Source organism: Falco biarmicus, chromosome 2 (assembly GCF_023638135.1).
Source record: "Falco biarmicus isolate bFalBia1 chromosome 2, bFalBia1.pri, whole genome shotgun sequence".
In the NCBI taxonomy this organism is placed as follows: domain Eukaryota; kingdom Metazoa; phylum Chordata; class Aves; order Falconiformes; family Falconidae; genus Falco; species Falco biarmicus.
Window position 1 is genome coordinate 33263835 of NC_079289.1, and position 18236 is coordinate 33282070.

Genomic DNA, 18236 nt, shown 5'->3' on the forward strand with positions numbered 1-18236 from the left:
AAACCCATTGTTCCTACTGTGTGGAGTAGTTCTTAAGCAGCAGCGACTTTGGGAAGGTCAGCACTCTCGACATCATGGGGTGCTATAAACTCATGAATCCTTCAAAATTCTGGCATTGGTCAAAACAGCCTGTGGTTAGAGCATGGACCCAATGGATGTAATGACCTGGATGAAGGGACAGAGCGTACCCTCAAGCAACTTTGATGATGATATGCAACTGGGAGGAGTCGCTGATACACCTGAAGGCTGTGCTGCCATTCAGCTTGAACAGGCTGGAGTTGAGAGAGGAACCTAATGTTGTTCAACAAAGGCAACTATAAGGTTCTGCATCTAGGCAGGAGTAGCCCCATGCATCAGCACAGACTAGGGGTTGATCTGCAGAGAAGGACCTGGCAGTTCTGGTGAACAGCAAGTTGCCCGTGAGCCAGCAGTGTGCCCTTGTGGACAAGAAGGCCAGTGGGATCCTGGGGTGCATTAGGAGGAACATGGCCAGCAGGTCAAGGGAGGTAATCTTCCCCCTCTGCCCTAGTCAGGCTGCATCTGGAGTGCTGTGTCCAGTTCTGGGCTCCCCAGTTCCAGAGACACAGGGAACTACTGGAGAGGGTGCAGCTGAGGGCTACATGATGAGGGTACTGGAGCATCTCCCTTATGGGGAAAGGCTGAGAGGGCTCCTCTGTTTAGCCTGGAGAAGGGAAGTCTGAGAGGGGATCTTGTCAACAACTACAAATACCTTAAGGGTGTCAAGTGGATGGGGCCAGGCTCTTTTCAGTGGTGCTCAGCGACAGGACATCGGCACAAACTGCAACATGGAAAGTTCCATCTGAATATGAGGAAAAGCTTCTTTACTCTGAGGGTGACAAAGCACTGGAACAGCTGCCCAAAGAGGTTGTGGAGTCTCCTTCTCTGGAGACATTCAAGCTGCCCAGATGCAACTCTGTGCAACCTGCTCTAGGTGAACCTGCTTTAGCAGGGGGTTGGACTAAAGGGATCTCCAGAGGTTCCTTCCAACCCTGACCTTTCTGTGACACAGAAGTTCCAGACAATACTGTTGTCTGTTCATCTTTCCCTCTCCTTCACCTCCTTCCCTGCATTTATTTTGATTTTTTGCTTTACCTTTTTCTTTCTTTCCTATTTTTCTACTTTTTCACTCTTCAATTTTCACCTCCAGAAGTTTCCACTAAAATCACAATGGGTTTTACACATGGAAGAGCAGATGATTGTGAATGGAGACTAAGATTAGTCGATTTTTTCTGATTTAACTTTTTACACAGGCAGCTGTCAGCTGTGAAAAACTGACAAACCATCATCAGACTCCCTCAGCATCAAGTCCCGACTTTTTCAGCTCATTCTCAGGCTTGCCTGTCAGGTAGTCCTTTGCAGAGCTGTTCTAAGGGGCAACTAAATAGAGTCATTGTGGTGAGCAGGTAGTGTCTGAGATCCCTTTGAGGTCAAGATGTCACTGATGGCTATCCATAAGCAAAAAGAGTAAGAGAAATAACATTACAGCGACACTGCAGATTTCTTTGCACAACAGCATTGAAGTTGCATTTTAGGAAGAGAGTGGCATCTATTGTGGTAACACTGTTGTATTATTATTGTTTGCTCTTCTCTCCTATTATTTGCATTGCATTAGAAGCTCTAAACAAGACTGAGGTCCTGTTGTGCCAAGTGCTGTGGCAATAAAGGATGAAATAAGTGTGATTCACCCCATGATTTGCTTATAAAAAGAGAAGGTGGTTTTCTTCAATTTAGTCTTTCATGTATATTGCTCCAAATATAGTTCCAAATGTATTTGTTCTGTGATTTTATGGGCAGGAATCAAAAGGCGTTTCACATTTTTAGCTACAGCATAGCCAGCTCTGAGGAACAGCATCTAAAGTTCTGGGATTGTCTGTTGTAAACTATTCCTCTATGCAGACACAGCGCTTTCGTCAAAAAAGCAAGAGTACAATAACACAGTCCTAAAGCTTTGTCAGTGATGTGTGTCTTATAGAAGTAATTTTCAAGTGGCAAGTGGTTTGATGATGCTACAAGGGCTTTGTTTATGGTGTGGGTCTGGCAGACACTGTAGAGTTCATATAAATCATTACTTGGTTGATCATTAACAAGAAACACTCGTCTGGATTCCCCTTCATTCCTCATTTTGTCAAAATTCCCCTAGAGACTTGTTTTTGCTACAGGCCAGGCTCTGTTTCACAGAATATAGCTCTTGCTGAATGGTGTCAAGATGGATCCCCTGGCCAACTGAGAAAGCCAGAGGTCAAGGAGGTGATTTACTGCCCCTTCTTCAATCCCCTCTTTCCACTCCTCCAAATATACAGATGCATGCATGCACACACACGCACATGCCTGTTGATGCTACGTGCCTTACTCCTGTTCCTGCAGGGGTCCTATGCCCACATGGTGCTTCATCAACTGGATTTGGGCAGTGCTTAAATAAGTGCATCTGCCCATGTCTTTGATATTTAGTTCTTCAAAATTTTGGGGCTAGATGAGCACCTACAAAGACATCTCTGCCCTTGCAGTTACCTTCTGAGGATTTTAAAAGGGGCCACAGTCAGAGTTTCCATATTTGTGCTCTGCAGAGACAAAGATCACATGACAAACAGATGACAAAATATAAAAGCAGAAATAAAATCTGTAATCTTGTGAATAAGGTGAATAAGGCATTCACAGTTTCTCAGGATGCAAACTAGAAGGTATGCCTGGAACTGCCAAATACCTTGTTTTAGCAAAGCAAAGGAAGCACATTTCCCCACTCTGTTACTACCCTAATACCAGCACACCGTGAAAGCCAGGGATATAAACAGGTTCCATTGCTTTCAAAATATAAGTAGGTGCACAGTAGGATTTAGTGAAAAGGTATAAATCAAGTAATGTGGAATAGGTGCCTGCTAGAAAGGATTGTTCAGTTGTGATCTCCACCACTGGCAGTATGTAAGCACTCAATGTATACAAGCTAAAAATTGTTTGCTCTTTACCTGCCTATCTTGCAGCTGAATATTAATTCTTAATTGCTGATACAGAAAAAAAATGGACACTGACATGAGCGTAAATACACCAGCAGACTGTAGAGTTCTGTGGGAGAATTTTAGATAAAAAACCAATAACATTTTAGAATAACAAGCTTTTTTTTTATTCTAATAAGGTACTTTCTTCATTTCAGACAAAAAAAAAAGCTACTCTTTCTTTGCTACTCAAAGTAATACATATACACATATCATACATACATATGTATATATGTATTTATTTTAAGGGAAGCAGATGCTCTATTAGATTTGCCCTTTTTCAGGAAAACTTAAATCCCAACTTTTAGAAATCAACTCTGTGATCACTCTCAAAACACTCATCAATGGTGTTTCTCAAGTAGACAATCAAATCTCTAGTCTTCAGAAGCTTTTTCTTTTTTAATCCCCAGAAACCAAAGTTTAACGAGCATCTTACTACATTTATTACCAGTTGCTGCCTGGACTGTCCTAATCCTTTCAGTGCATGTTGGCAGGTAACTCCACTCCTGGAACCAGATCTTTTTTTTTTGTTTGTTTCAACCGTAGCAAAAAATAAACTTTTTTTCTTAGGTGTCAAATTATCACTCCCAGGCCATGGAGACCCTTGTCGCGACGGAGGGAAGACACAGTCACTCAATATGAGTGATCAGCAGACTTCGTTTATTGTCCCTTACAGTCACCTTTTATGCCTTGTTATAATTAGCTCATACATATTACAAAAGTTAAGCTCATTATTGGTTAGTTGCCTAAATACCAAGCCCACCCCTAGTTTCTCTTCTGTAGTTTTCTGTTCCCACCTGCAACATTCTTTTCCCACCAAAATCTTCCTGTTATTGTGTAACAAGGACAGCCAAAGACAGTGTATTTTGCTTTACTTCAGATAAGCTGAGAGCGATGTGCATTTTTGTCCAGCCAGCTGGACTATGTCTATGTGACCCTTTTCAGCTAGCCAGTTATCCACAGACCCTTTATATCTTTTTTATTTTGGTCAGTTATTTTGTGCTCAGATCATTGTTTTCACCACTCACCATTTCTTTTTGTGTTCAGCCAGCAGGTCTGAGCCGCATGGCTGACAATGTCCATGGTGGAAACCTTCCATGCGTGGGAGTAGGGGCACACAAACAAATCCATGTTTGCACACATGGGTGTTCTTACGCATCCAAACAGAAATACAGCTTGACAGCTGTCATGAAAGACCACAGAAGCAATTGGCAACTGCAGGCAAAACAAATTACACATCCAAGGCCTAATACTGACAATCATATAGGGGATTATACCCTTAAAAAGTCATATTGAGCAGATACCTCTCTCTGTGGTGAGGGCTGGTGGAAACGTGATGGTAACTTAGTATTGGTGATGGATTACATACCCCAAAAGCACAGCTGGCAGGAGTATGCGTCCATGTTACTTAGGCAGAGCAATAAAGTGGCGAAAACAGAAGGTGTTTTTCAGACAGTAACCATTGGCAAAGAAGAAAAGGAGGATGCTTCTCCAAAATTGTATGGCTATTTTTATGGATGACAAAGTTGCTTCTGCCCTCCCAAAATGGAGACTAAAAGCAATTGTTTTACACTGCATGCTGTGTTGGAATATAGTTATCCTTAAAGGGATTTTATTGTTCTCCTATTTTTTCCAGACTCAGAGATTTCATGTGAAATGTTCTGTTCTTCCTATATTCTACTTGAAAGAAAAAGGAGCGTTAAAAACTATGCCAAGTCTTCAAGAAATTTTTTATTCTTGCCTCTCTGACTGCCAGTTCCAGATATTTGTTCTTCAGAAGAGGTTTTCATTTATCTCCACCATGCCATTTTTTTTCATTAGATGAAACAGGAATTAACTCATTTTGCCAAATTTAGGCAGAAGATGGACTTGAAAATATTGACATTCAGTGTTTTTACTTGCTTGCACTAATCTGTGATTATTCAAGCCTTATGGACAGTATCCACAGGGACTCTAACTCGAATAACATGTGCTTTTCCATTCTTAAAGTGATTTATCATCTCTGATCGCCTTCCGTGATTTCATTTAATAAATATTTCTTAACATTTTTCAAATGTTAACTTTCTCTCTTCTGCCAGGTTGTTTTTTACAGTTCCAAAAGGTCATAAACCCTTACCTAGCTGCAGAAGTATATGTATAGATCCCTTTAAAAATAACACTATGATCACTGAAAGCAGAAAATATTACTTGTTTAATTCTTCAGATGTATAGTATATAAATTTAATGTTTCTCTGTGCTTAGTGTGGCATATTCATGTCTACAATATCTTAATAATCATGTATCCAAATGGACCTACCAAAAAAACATACATCGGCAGGGTTGATTCCCATTTGTTGTAATTCTTCATAACTCTATCAGTACCTTTGATTCTGAAGACCAACAAACTTACCAGTAAGTTCAATAGGAGTTGTCTTCAGCTCTAATTCTGGTGCCCTGGTCCTGTTCCAATAGGCATTATGCCAGGACATGGAGCAGACTGCAGTGGTGGTGCTGATAGATGATCGTCCCCTGTCCCTAGACAAGAGCTATATATCCAACTTCTATTATTGCAGCACTCGGTAGCATCAATATAGTTAAACTTGGGATTTTTCTGGATCCTATCACAGATGTGGCAAATTTATTGACTTTCCTTTCCAGTGACTTTATCAGTTCCCTTTTCTCTGCACCTCAGACTCCAGACCAGTATTTCCTTTGGACATCCCATCTGTAGGTTCTTTTCCTGGTTTGTCAGCGATATGCAGGTGGCATGCATCAACTTCTATGTAGACGCAAGTGCCACCAATCTCTTCGGAGGTCTGAACAAGATCTTAGCTGTTCAGAAACCCAGATGAATTTTCCATCACTGCAATACATAGTAATAGTTTTTAGTATTCAGAGATTATTTTCATTTCCAGGATGCTCTACAAATGGCACCTATGCATCCTCTCAAGGCTCTTGTGATGTATGAAAGCATTTCATTCTCAATTCAACATGTTGTGAAATGAAAGCAACGTATTCAAGAGGACAGCGAAAGTAAACCTGGTCCTGATTAAAAGCTGTTTATGCCTTCAGTAGTCTTGCTCTTGATGTTAGCAGGATTTGGATTAGTGCCTGCAAGATGTAGAATTAGATTTCAAGAATTATTGACTGAGTCCTCTTCAATATACCTCAGCACAGTCACCTTCTGGAGGCAGAGTCAGAGCACACATAGAAGGACATTTGCTGAGTGTTGGCCCCCAACACTCTGCTTGTGCTCTTGTAGATTGATTCTAGTTGTAAAAGAAACTGATGACAAAGCCATGTACTTATTTAACACAAGCAAAGTTACTTAAAAAGTTCATTTCCCTGGATGTGGCAGGAATGAGTGGCAAATAATTTTCTTCCACTTAAATCACAAACCGGCTTTGACTGACATGCAACCTAAAAGCTGTTCCTCCCAGCTCCCTTTCAAGTCCATGTTTGCAGTGTTAGTGGACATGAGTTTCCTTGTTGTGTCCCTTAGTTTTCTTTTTCTCTGTATCTGCACCACTGCCAAAGGAATATTCAGAAAACTGGACTGGGTGAGAGCATGCATCTGTGATTTGGGCAGAGTTTGCTATTTTTTTCAGTTGGCTACTGCTGTAGAGAAGCTGAAATGTATCTAGTAGTTGTCTTAAAGAGAGAGCAGCAATGGTTAAATACAACTTGTGTTAGCAGTCACCAGATGATGTTTTTCCTTGGCTGTCACACAGGGCCTGAAAGATACATACGGGACAGGGAGAACTTGGCCTTCTGTACATCTTGTACATCTCCATCTGCTCCAGCCTCTGAATGCTGTGGGTCTACTACAGATATTGGATTTAATAGGAAATTTTGTATCTAGCTAGGACTGTAACTGACCCTACATTTGTCTAGAGGGATGGATGAGATGCCTCTCTTGGCATCTTTCCAGCACCAGTTTTCCCTGGTAGCAGGAGAGGACTGTCATGATACAGTGTGTTGAGTGCTATTGTGGTACTCTGCTTTGCGTGCTGTGGAGCTCTGTGGGCCGCTTTAGCAGCAAGTAGTAGTGATGGACTTCCACCTGCAGCAGGAGAGTGCTGCACAAGGTGGCCTGCTGTGGCTGTCAGAAGTCTGACTTCTAAAAATGAGATCAAGCAAATTAGCATAGCCTAAGGATTTCTTTGAATTGCATGTTGCCCTTTCACCTCTGACTTTATCTCCCAGCATCCACTAACTATGAATATTTAATACAGCCACCACTGTATCCTGTGGAATAAATGACAGGCTCCGAGTTTCAAAGCTTAATTTGAAAAGCAATGCATATACATCAATATGGGAAAAAAAGCATCTCACCCAGAGCAAATCCTTTTTTATAAGACCACTTATTAAAAAAAGGTAGTGTAATATCATGAGTTTCCATTAATACTAGCCTTCAACAAGCCTAAAGCAAATCCTTGCTAGGCTTGTTGTACAGAATTGTCTGAAAATGCTGAAGGCTTACAGTGCATGGAGAGCATGGAGCATGAGACCAAGATAGATAAGAGCGCCACTGGAGTAGAGGTTCTCAGTCCTCAGTTGTCTGTCCTGAAGAAGATGATTATGTATGTTTCACAGGAATAATAATGCTAATTTTCAGCCCCCACAGAGTGCTTTACACCTGCATAGTGCTATAAAACTGTGAGCTAATCCTCACCAGTGTGTGAGTATTATTTTACTTATTTTGCAGATGCAGAAATTAAGATGCCAAAAAGGTCAGAGGAATGACCCAAGGCCACATAGCTTCTCCACAGTAGACCTAAGATGAAGAAACAGGCCTCTGGTCACATTCGATTCATCATGCTGCCCTGTAGCAAATGCAGCTCAAATTTCATATATATATATGTATAAAATCCTGGAGGAGGAGTTGTTTCCCTCTCTGCTTCTTCAAAATAAACAAGCTCCCAAGCTACCAAACCCCGTGTTTACAAGTATCATTAAATACTTTCCAGTTGCTAGCCAGAAAACTCATCAGAAAACCTGTAGAACACCAAAGTAACTCTCTTCTTTTAAATAATTGATGATGCCAAATAGCAGCAGTGTTATGCCAACAAAGAGATCGGTCTCTCAAAATATTTTATTCATTATGCCTCAAGAAACCCAAAGCCTTGTTTTTAACGAAAGCAAATTTCAGAAGTTGGCACTCAGTTCATCTGAAACATCTGCTTATTACAGTTCTTGGTGTTACAGCACTGGTACTCCCCAGTAAATCTTTCAACTTTAAATAATATGTATGGAAGTCTTGGCAAAGAGATCAGGAAGGAAAAAGAGTAATGGTTGCCAAATATGCATTTTACTTTATGGGGCTGTGGTGGTATATTTTAATAATACATGTGTTGAAGAGAATCTACTAATCTGATTAAATAACAGGACAAGAAGGAATCAATTCCAAAGTTCAAAAAAAACCTGTTCTGTGCAGCTGAAACTTTATATTCCAGGGTAAAATGGTTAGAAGTCTTGGCTAACTGTGCTTCTATAAAGCAGCCAGAAATGGATCTTTCTCTGTGCTGGTCATAAATCAAGGTCACTTATGTGAGAAGGCTATGTTGTGATAAATCTGTCTGACAATTAGATGGAGAGGACATATCCGTGTTAAAATATATTCTTTGTACGCTGATCAGAAGGCAACGTAAACACCACAGTGGCATTATGAAACAGAAAATTGCATTCCAGATAATAAGAGATATGCATTGTGCATGGTTTTACAGTTTAATGTGCTCTGTTTTACTCAGTCATATTAATATTTGAAATTATGTAACATTCCCTTCTTTATGCATAGTTGGTTGTTTTGGAGGTTTTTTTCACTGAAAATGCACCTCCTGCTCCCTCTCTCTCTTCTCTCCTCTCTGTTGCTCTACCTTTTCCCTTTCCCATTTTTCCTTTTCCCTTCTCTTTTCTTTTAACAGTGATGCTTGGGGGAAAAAAAAAAAAAAAAGCCTAAAGCGAAATTGTCTGTGCAAGAAAATAGTAACAAATAGTTTCAAGATTTATAAGCCAGGATTTTATGTTATACATTTACAGATTCAATCTGTGTACCAGGCTTTGATCCAAGCCTTAGCATGATGACTGGAATCACTCCTATTAACCCAATGATACCAGGCATGGGGTTAGTGCCGCCACCACCACCAACAGATGTGCCTGTAGTCAAAGAAATAATTCATTGCAAAAGCTGCACGCTCTTCCCTCCAAACCCAAGTAAGTGGATCTGATGAAAGAATGTTATTTTCCTTAATATATTGCACAAAATACTTTTTATCTAACAAAAATTATGTTTTTAAATAGACTGTAGGCAGGCATGGTGTTTCCTTCGAAGATCTACTCTTTGTGCAAAGCATGGTATGGTATCAGACCATATTTATTCATCTCTGTAAGGTCATTAAAAAAACCTACATAGTTTGTACAAAAAAGGAAAATAATTACTTAAAGCTACTAGAGCCTGAAGATCTACACTTCTCATAGTAGAAATCTGTCTTTCCTAGATCTGAATGTCACAAAATATAATGATTATACAGTGCTGATTATCTCCATGCTCTGCCTCAGGTGCCCACATGAGCCAGTGGAGTTGGAGCCAGTCAGGGCTTGTGTCCCTGAACACAGTGCCTTGCACCCAAACACTGACTAGGTCTGGTCCCTCCCCAAAGGAGATGCAAGGAAAGTGGGGCTACAGCTCTTCTCCTGCCATTTTTTTGGGGGGCAGCATGGCAGATTAGTTCCTTCTCTTCGAGAGCAGAGACCAGGCTTCCTTCTGCCCCTTCCTGGGACTTTGTGCAAATGGAAAACTCTTCCCACTGAGCCACCAGCTCAGGCACAAAGCCTGATTTTGTGTATGTTAGCCCCAGAAGTTTAGTTTCAGAGCCATCAGACCAGCAGCTTTCACTATCACTGTGAAGACAAAAGAGAAAATTAAGCAAATAGTCTGGTGCTCTGGATTTGCAGTGTACTTAGATCATGATTTAATCAAACTGGCTTTATGTGTGTATATGCATATATATGTATACTTTAATGTTTAAACCCCATTTACTGTGTTGAAGGGCCAAAAACCTAAGTCATATCAATCATGTTCCTTCTTAGAGAATTCCTTTTAGAGGAATGCTCTAGTAAACTACATATAAACAATGCGAAACGTAATGACAGAGTATATTTTTTATACAGCCTTCAAAAATTTAATAGTTTTCTGATTTAACTGTGTATATATTCTCTGTATCTATATATAAAAATAAAATTTCTAGCCACTCCACCTCATGAGCACTTGTAAACAGCGAGGTTATCCTTCCTGTGTGCTGGCGTCCACTCCATTATCTGGCAACAAGACAAAACAGATAACCAGCAGAGCATTTTCATCATGCTGTCACTTCGTCGTGTTTCCCACTTTGTTTTTCTGTTTGCTGTGCTCCTGTACTCTGAGACAGAAATGAAATTATGCTAAGACCAGGGAAAGACATCCAGCCCAAAAGCCCAGGCTGTCCACAGCATGGGCTTGCTTGCAGAGGGCCCACACACTTGGCGAGTGATGGGTACAAGCCAGAGATGGTGAAGTTCAGGCTTTGAATCTCAGTGCCTGAGATTTGTGCTTGGGGTCGAATCAGCTGCAGAAGCTCTCATGCTTTGAAGCAGAATATTTTCTATTTTTGTGTGACTGTGCAGGGAAAACAAAGATCCTTTTAGACCTTACTGTCTGTCCTGGAGAATAACGCATACTGGCAGGAATTAATCTCTGAAATGCCACCTAAAACTTGAAAAGGTTTAGATTAAAGTAAGCAATTTTGGACAATCTCTGCAATATTCAATTATTTTGCTTCTTCTCTCCCACCTCCATGCTATGTCAAATAACTGTTCCTGCCCTGAACTGATTAGGGGAATGAATAGAGCCAATGGATAAAAAGACAAATTTTGTATTCCAATGTGATTTCTGTTTTGACTTAGATCTCCCACCACCTTCAACAAGAGAGAGACCTCCTGGGTGCAAAACAGTGTTTGTTGGAGGATTACCAGAAAACGCAACGGAGGAAATTATTCAGGAAGTCTTTGAGCAGTGTGGAGATATAACAGCAATTCGGAAAAGCAAGAAGAATTTTTGTCACATTCGTTTTGCAGAGGAGTTCATGGTTGATAAAGCCATTTACCTTTCTGGTACTTCACATTCTTTAATGGATTTTCCTTGCTTCTCATTTGTATTTTGTGATGCTAATGTTTTCTTATTTTCTTAGCTTTTATCTCAGCAAGTCTTTCTTGAGCTCAGTGGCTGTAGCTTGGGGTGGCAAGGGGCAATTCTGTATTTCTCTGTGTCTGCCAACACTTGTGCATGGTTTTGTACGTTGCTTACCCAGGAGCAATTTCCTGTCATCCCACAACAATACAACAGATCCTGAAATTCACTACAGAACAATCTTATTTTCGATTTACACAGGTTTATATAGTTTTGCTCACAGGTTGTGGTAAGAGGAGGGCACTAGGCCAGGAATGCTGCTGTTTTCCAGTGCCAATTTCTTTGATAGGCTGGCAATTTCATTGGCATATTTTTATAGATTTGCAGCACAATCTGAATAAAGTCTGCCTTTATGCATGCATGTATTCAGCTACTGCAAGGGTTAGATTCTGAGCCCCATCTGTAGGCTACGTCTGCTGCCTCCCAGGACAAGTGACACAGAAAGTCAGGTGTAAAATTTCGGAATCTCTTTTATTTTCCAACAAAGGAACAGAAAGAAAAAAAACAACCCCTCTAACTCACAGAGAAAAAGAAAAAAGGAAAGAAGAAAAAAGATGAAAACCAGTTCTGCTTTCACATATCGGGCTTCAGTGACTGTCAGTGCCCTCTTAAGGCTATAGGCTCCTTAATATGAGGATTTGCTTCCTAACTGAGCCCTTCTTCACCTTTCTGAGCTGGATCCCATCCTCTGTAAGTATTTGGATCCACAGGCTGGTTCATCTCTCGTTCTGGGGTGAACCACAAGTGTTGTTTTGCCCCAAAAGTTAGTGCAACACTTTCACCCACCTGCAAGGTATTCTTAAATAAACAGGGGCCAGGGGCTGCTCCTTTGCTAAGACGAGCTGACACAGACTGGCTTACAGCTGCCCACCCTGTGTAGGGTGACCTCAGAGGGACCCACTGGGACCAGCCAAAATGGAGCCTGGGAGGCAGCTAACAATTAGGGATACCTTGTTTGAGCTCCCATCCTGGCCATTTTCTGTTTAGCAGTAACAACATAACCTGAATGTCCTGTAGGTATCCATAGGAAGCTCGCACAGCTGGAAAAGTGATCTCTCAAATCACCATCAACTGCATTTTAAAATGAGAAAAAGGAAAGAAAACATCAGAAATTTTGAAATATGCAGTCAGGAAAAACTTAGCTCCTTTGTTTCACAAAGGTTTTTGTGTTTGGGGGGGGGGGAGGTGTCTAACTTGGCTGCTTGCTTTAAATACCTCTTTGAAGAGCTACAGAAACTTATGAGTTTTATGAGGTCTATCAAAAGATTTCTTTGAAATATTGCTGAATTTTCATATTCCTTCCAGATCTTCTTTCTACCCTCTTTTTTTCTTCTTTTTTTTTTTTTAACTTCATTTCTTCTTCCCTCCTCATCCTTTCTTCCCAGTTTTCATCCTTCCTGTTGATTTGTTTATCCACATTACTTCTGTAAAGCTGTAGTTCATTGGGACAGATCACCGGCATCACAGTTAAAAGAAGCAGTGACACATTTCCCAGCTTCCAACTTCTGTGTGGGGCGCCCCATCTTCACAAGTAACAGATCAGAGGGGCACCCCTGATTCAGTAGGAGCTGGTATTACTGTATCTGATAAACAAAACAGTGGCAAGAAAAAGAGCAAAGAAAAGCTCAGAAACATACAGGCTGCCACCCTGGGCCAGAGCCAGTGTCCCTCTAGCTCAGTTTCCTACTTCTCAGCAGTTGACTGCACCCTTTGCTTCACCCCAAGTGAAGTTTTATTTTAATTTTATATGCCTTAAATTCTGGAGAACCAGATTTGCTGATTAGAGGTTGGAAATTCCCTGCGATGCCATGTGTCCTCGTTCATAATGCGCTAGTGTGCATTCAGAATAAGGGAAACAAACAGAGATGGAGGTAGCAGATTCCCTTCCTCATCTTAAATTTTCCGCCATTTTGTTTCCAGGTTGCTGACCCATCCTTGCTTCTTCCATTTCCTTTTGTCACAGTCGCACTGCTGTGTACACTTCCTCTTACTGTCTGCTCTGCAGCCTCCCTCCCCATCTGTCTTTTCATCCAGATCTTTTCTTTTACTGACCAGATCAGGGAAAAAAATGATGGAGCTGATAGAGAGGAGGAAGAAAAGCGCAGACATGCTGCAGCCAAGTTTTTCGGTTTGTTTGGGTTTTGTTTTTTTTTTTCTTTACCACTGGTGCTGAACTCTGCAGATGATACAGAGAGCACCAACTGTCCCCTCCCACCTCAGAGCAGGGAGGTCTGGCAGTGGGCAGGGGCATGTTGGATTTGTACCGAAATACTGGGGGTTTTAACTAGTCTTTATTCCATTCTCAAGCATAATGTATTCTGAAATGGTGGGGATAAAGTGTATTGTTAAGGTGTTTTCTTTTCCCTGTAAGAGACAAAAGAGTTGTACAAATGGAATGTGTGGTTATTATAGTATGGGTGTTATGTTAGGGGAAAGTCATGCCTTTGATATCGGTAATATAATGATAATTTTGTCTGCCTAATCAGTTTTATCTGTCTACCCCATCTAATCTCATCAAACTTTGTATTTATCCCATGCTTATCATCAGAATAGTGCAAGTGATTACAAAATCCGTCAAGTAGTTTAATCATTGATTTTTTTCTTTCCTATTCCCAAGTAAATGTGTATGAAGAGGAGACTGGGAGATGGGTAGAAGGCTATGACAAAAGAACTGACTTGGGAAAGGGTTGTTTTCATTTAGCCCTGAAAGTTACATTTTGATCTCCTGAGGAAAAGGCTTTCTAAAATCGACATACCGGCCCATGAGACAGCTCTGTCTCCAAACTATATGTACTTTACTCTTGTGGCTGACAATTCAGTAACTCCTGCAAATATTGAAGGCTCTGGGCTTGAAAATATAGGGCAAACAAATGGCTTGAGACAGACCTGTTTATACCCCAAAAGCCTGTGTATGTGTTTTTCCTGTGCTGATCTTTTCCTCTGTGGGTTTCCATTTAGTACAGTGTACTTATTTTGTGTTCTCACTGATCACCATCAACACTCTGATCTAGATCCTTAGTTAGAGAGCAGTTATTGGCCTGTCCCCAATATAGCAGCACTCAAAGATAAGTCAAGCCACGGAGTTTTGACTAGACCTGTGATATGGAAATAATGTGTTTAATTTTTATTTAGCACCCTCACTAATTTTTCCTGTTGCTGCTCCTTTAAAGTGAGGATCTGGACAAGTTCCCAAAGTCTTTTCCTCTGCCATTGTATGCAAAACTGAAATTAAAAATGACAAACCAGGCCTACAGTTAGTGCTAGCTGCAGTCCTGAGCAAAGAGATGGGGAACAGGGTCTGTGAGGGCAATTCATTGCCCGTGCATGAAGGGGAGGCAGTGGCAGTGGTTCTCTTGTACATTCAGATACCCTCAAACTTCAATAAGGAGGCATGGTATTAGAAAAGAACAAGCCCCACAGCAGCCCCACAGCTCAAAGCTGCCAACCTAGGTGGGTGCCTGGCATCTCATGCAAAACAGGACCTGCCAGCTCTGCACCCCTTGCTACACAGCATCTTGCTGGCTGCCAACCCATTAAGAAGTCTGTTCTTCACTGACCAGGCCATTGGTCCCATAGTGTCCGCAAAGCCTGTTTTAGGACGGTGCAAGAAGCCATGGGCATTTGCTATTTTTGGTAAGGAAAAGATGCCAAGCCTGGAGCATCTGATCTGACTTTGAAGTTGACCCTGCTCTGAGAGGGTATTGGACTAGGTGATATTAAGGGTCCCTTCCGACCCAGGTTATTCTAAGTTTCTGGGCTGGTGGAAACCAGCTGGCTGGCTGACTACCTCCAGTCTTCAGAGTTTAACAAGGTCAGATTTTTTCACTGTGATTCTTGGGCAGTTTCAAAGATCTATTAATTTGGAGGCACTTAAACTGGTTATCTAAAGGGAACCATTTGTCCAGTGCTACACACAGTACTGGGTTTCGAACTGCAATTTACACTGCTCAGTGGTGTTTTGGTTTTTTTTTCCCCCCATTATCCCCATTTACTTAAAAAGTGAAGGCTACTTTAATAAAACTCAAATTTGCTGGTGCACACACAACCTGCAGATGCACAGTCCTTTATGCAGATTAAGTGGGGCTTTGAGGTCCACAACAGTCTTGTGTCCTGCAGCACCGTGTTTCTTGCTCTGTCCATGCCCAGGCGTTTCTGCCAACAGAGGCAAAAGATGAGGGAAGAAGAAGAGAGACTGTGTCTTCCTGGAAAATACAGCCTGGCTGGGAGGTCTAATTTTAGGCACACGAGACCTGGCACCTTGGCAGTGTCCTTTCACATTGCTGATAATGCCATTTTGGCACAAAACAATCACTGTGTGAGGAATGCAGCTGGAGTGTTGGAGTGTTGAACAGGGGGGCGTAACATTTGTCACAGTTATCAGGGTAGCTGCACCACTGACCCCTTTTGGCTGACCTCTTCATGCCTACACCTCTGTGGATAAAACCACATAATTAGCCCCTCATTAGTACAGGGCCCAGCTCTGAAAGGTCGCTCGCACTCTTCTTCTATTATGACTCACTGAATATGGTGTATCTTTAACTCAGCACCTTGTGACTAAAGCTACATATATGACCACAAAGCCTTCTGGGGGAAAAAGTAGTGTTTACTTCTCTGACCAAGAGAAAGCAGAGCAAAATAAAGGGGCTTTTTAAAATAACAAGCAATCCCTTCCTTTGCCTCTCTTGCAATATTCAGTTGTACTTCATTCCAAGCTTGTGAACCTTGGAGACCAGATTTGGTAGGTTCCATGGCAGTTTTTGATGCCTTCTGGCTGTGAAGGACCTCTGAAACACTTAGCTCGAGTATTTAATCTGAGTTTGGGCTCCTTGCTGGAAAACCAGTCATACTTTTTCCCCACTGACAGACTGCTTAAATGAACTCCACAAGATGTTTGAAAGGAAAATATCAAATCAAAAGGCACCCAGATTGTTGGTTTTTTTGTTGGGTTGTTGGTTTTTTTTTTCCGAAGGATCACTACATATATGGATATCTAATGGTTTTGAAGCTATTATCTCATATGTGCTGTAGTACAGGAGGCTGGTTTGTCAGTGGTAAAACAAGCAGAGTATGCCTAGATAGGCATTTTTGCAAAGCTAATCTACTACATAAGTTTTAGCTTTGCTGTCCTTGGAGTTCAAAACTGAGTTTTATCTGTGGTGGTAAGGTGCTGAAACTCCTCAACCACAGGCAAAACATGAGACTGAACAGTAGGTTCTCTTGGATTGCTGTTCCAAAGCAGCAAACACCATTTTTCCTGCCATTTTGATCAGGAATTTCCTGTCCCTGGAGTTTTTCAGTTGCAGTTGTAGTAGTAGTAGTGTGTGTTTCTTAAGAGCTTCCTATGTGCCAGCTCAGCACAGAGCTCATCTCTGCAGCATCCTGTGATTTGAGAAGTCTCTGCTGGACTGCTTTGCTTCTGAGGCTACTGCAGCGGCTTGACACAGAGAAGTCAGAGCTATCCCTGTGCAGACTGATTATTTTTACCTGCATCTGAAGGCTGTTTGCAGCTTTCTACGTAGCGTTTTCATAGACTTTCTCTGATTTGGCATTTTAACAGTTAGAGAAACTGCTCTGTGGCTATCTTTCTGCCTTGGAAGTGTAACTTGAAAAAAGATAGGTACCCGGCATATGTTTTTCCACAGTACAGTCACAAAAAGCTCCTTTCATAGCATTGGCATGATTTGTTTGTCCTCTGACAGCAGTCAAGGGTTTTATTTCAGAGCAGGACCCTGTTGTACTGTTGTGCAGCCCTTGACTTAAGAGCCTTTGCAGTCTGCTAGCTTTAGCATATGATACATTGATCAAATAATGAATATGAAGAACATCACTAACGATGAGGCACAACAGGTTTCATTATTTGTTCTGAAGGTGCCTTGCAAATGTCTAATAAATCCATCCACACTTTCAAAGTTACTTTAAAGAACGCTGAATTCAATTCATTTGTAGGTGGTTTATATTTGCTGCCAGAGTATTTCCAGTGGGCAATTGGGAAGTAGTGTTTGCAATTGTGTAGCCTCAAAATCTGAGATCCAGCATCAATGTAGTTATGACACCAACGTCTTTGTGGCACCGGAATCTACGTAGCACAATTTTCTCATTCATCTGTAGTTGTGATTTTTATAAAATTCAGCCTTTCCCATTCCTTTGGCAGGCTGGAGAAAAGCACTAAACAGTGCATGATCTCAACAGGATCAGAGAAAGGACTCAACATTCAGACCAAAACAGATCCATTTTTAGTAGTTGTGTTTTTGTTTACCTGGCCTTTGCTCTTATAAAGGCTGGGAGTGTCAAGTAGAAAAATTACATATTTTGAGAGACTTCCAAACAGGACTGTACATTCTGTACCTTTGAGTCAACTTTTAAGGTCATCTACTGTGTGGATAGACAATGCAGAAAATTGCAAGGAAAAATGAATGGATGAATGTTTATCTTCCTGTGAAAGCACAATGATCAATAGATTCTGCATAGATATGTGGGAATCTGTTAATGTATATTTTTACATAGCTGCACTTGAGGGGAAAAAAAAATAGGCAAAGAAGTCCTGCAACAGTTAGTTCTGCTTGTTGATTTCAGGTTACCGCATGAGATTAGGATCTAGCACAGACAAAAAGGATTCAGGTCGCCTTCATGTTGATTTCGCTCAGGCAAGAGATGACTTTTATGAATGGGAATGCAAACAAAGAATGTTGGCCAGAGAAGAACGCCACAGACGCAAAATGGAAGAAGACAGACTGCGCCCTCCTTCTCCTCCAGCAATAATGCATTATTCTGAACATGAAGCTGCTTTGCTGGCTGAGAAATTGAAAGGTAAGCAGCATTTAATACTTTTCATTGTATTATTTCTTAAAAGCGGGAGCCACCCAGAAGTCAGAGCAGGGAGGCTGGTTTCTCTCTGGTGTATTTCATTAACTTGCCCTGTTAGCTATCCCCCATTCCTATGCCAATGTTAATGATACTCACCTGCATAACATCTGTCCATCTACCTGCGTTTTAACAGCTAAAACACAACCTTCAGGATACTACAG

General features: G+C 41.3%; 1 protein-coding gene across 4 annotated transcripts in view; it reads left to right on the forward strand.

Annotated features, from left to right (window-relative positions):
- ENOX1 (ecto-NOX disulfide-thiol exchanger 1) overlaps positions 1-18236 on the forward strand; it is a 369768-nt gene that overhangs the window by 257334 nt on the left and 94198 nt on the right. For all 4 annotated transcript variants that reach the window (XM_056329606.1, XM_056329607.1, XM_056329604.1 and 1 more), the window contains 3 exons: positions 9027-9200; positions 10929-11135; positions 17785-18018. In XM_056329606.1, coding sequence (XP_056185581.1) covers positions 9027-9200; positions 10929-11135; positions 17785-18018 — 615 coding nt within the window. The remainder of the gene's footprint in view (positions 1-9026; positions 9201-10928; positions 11136-17784; positions 18019-18236) is intronic.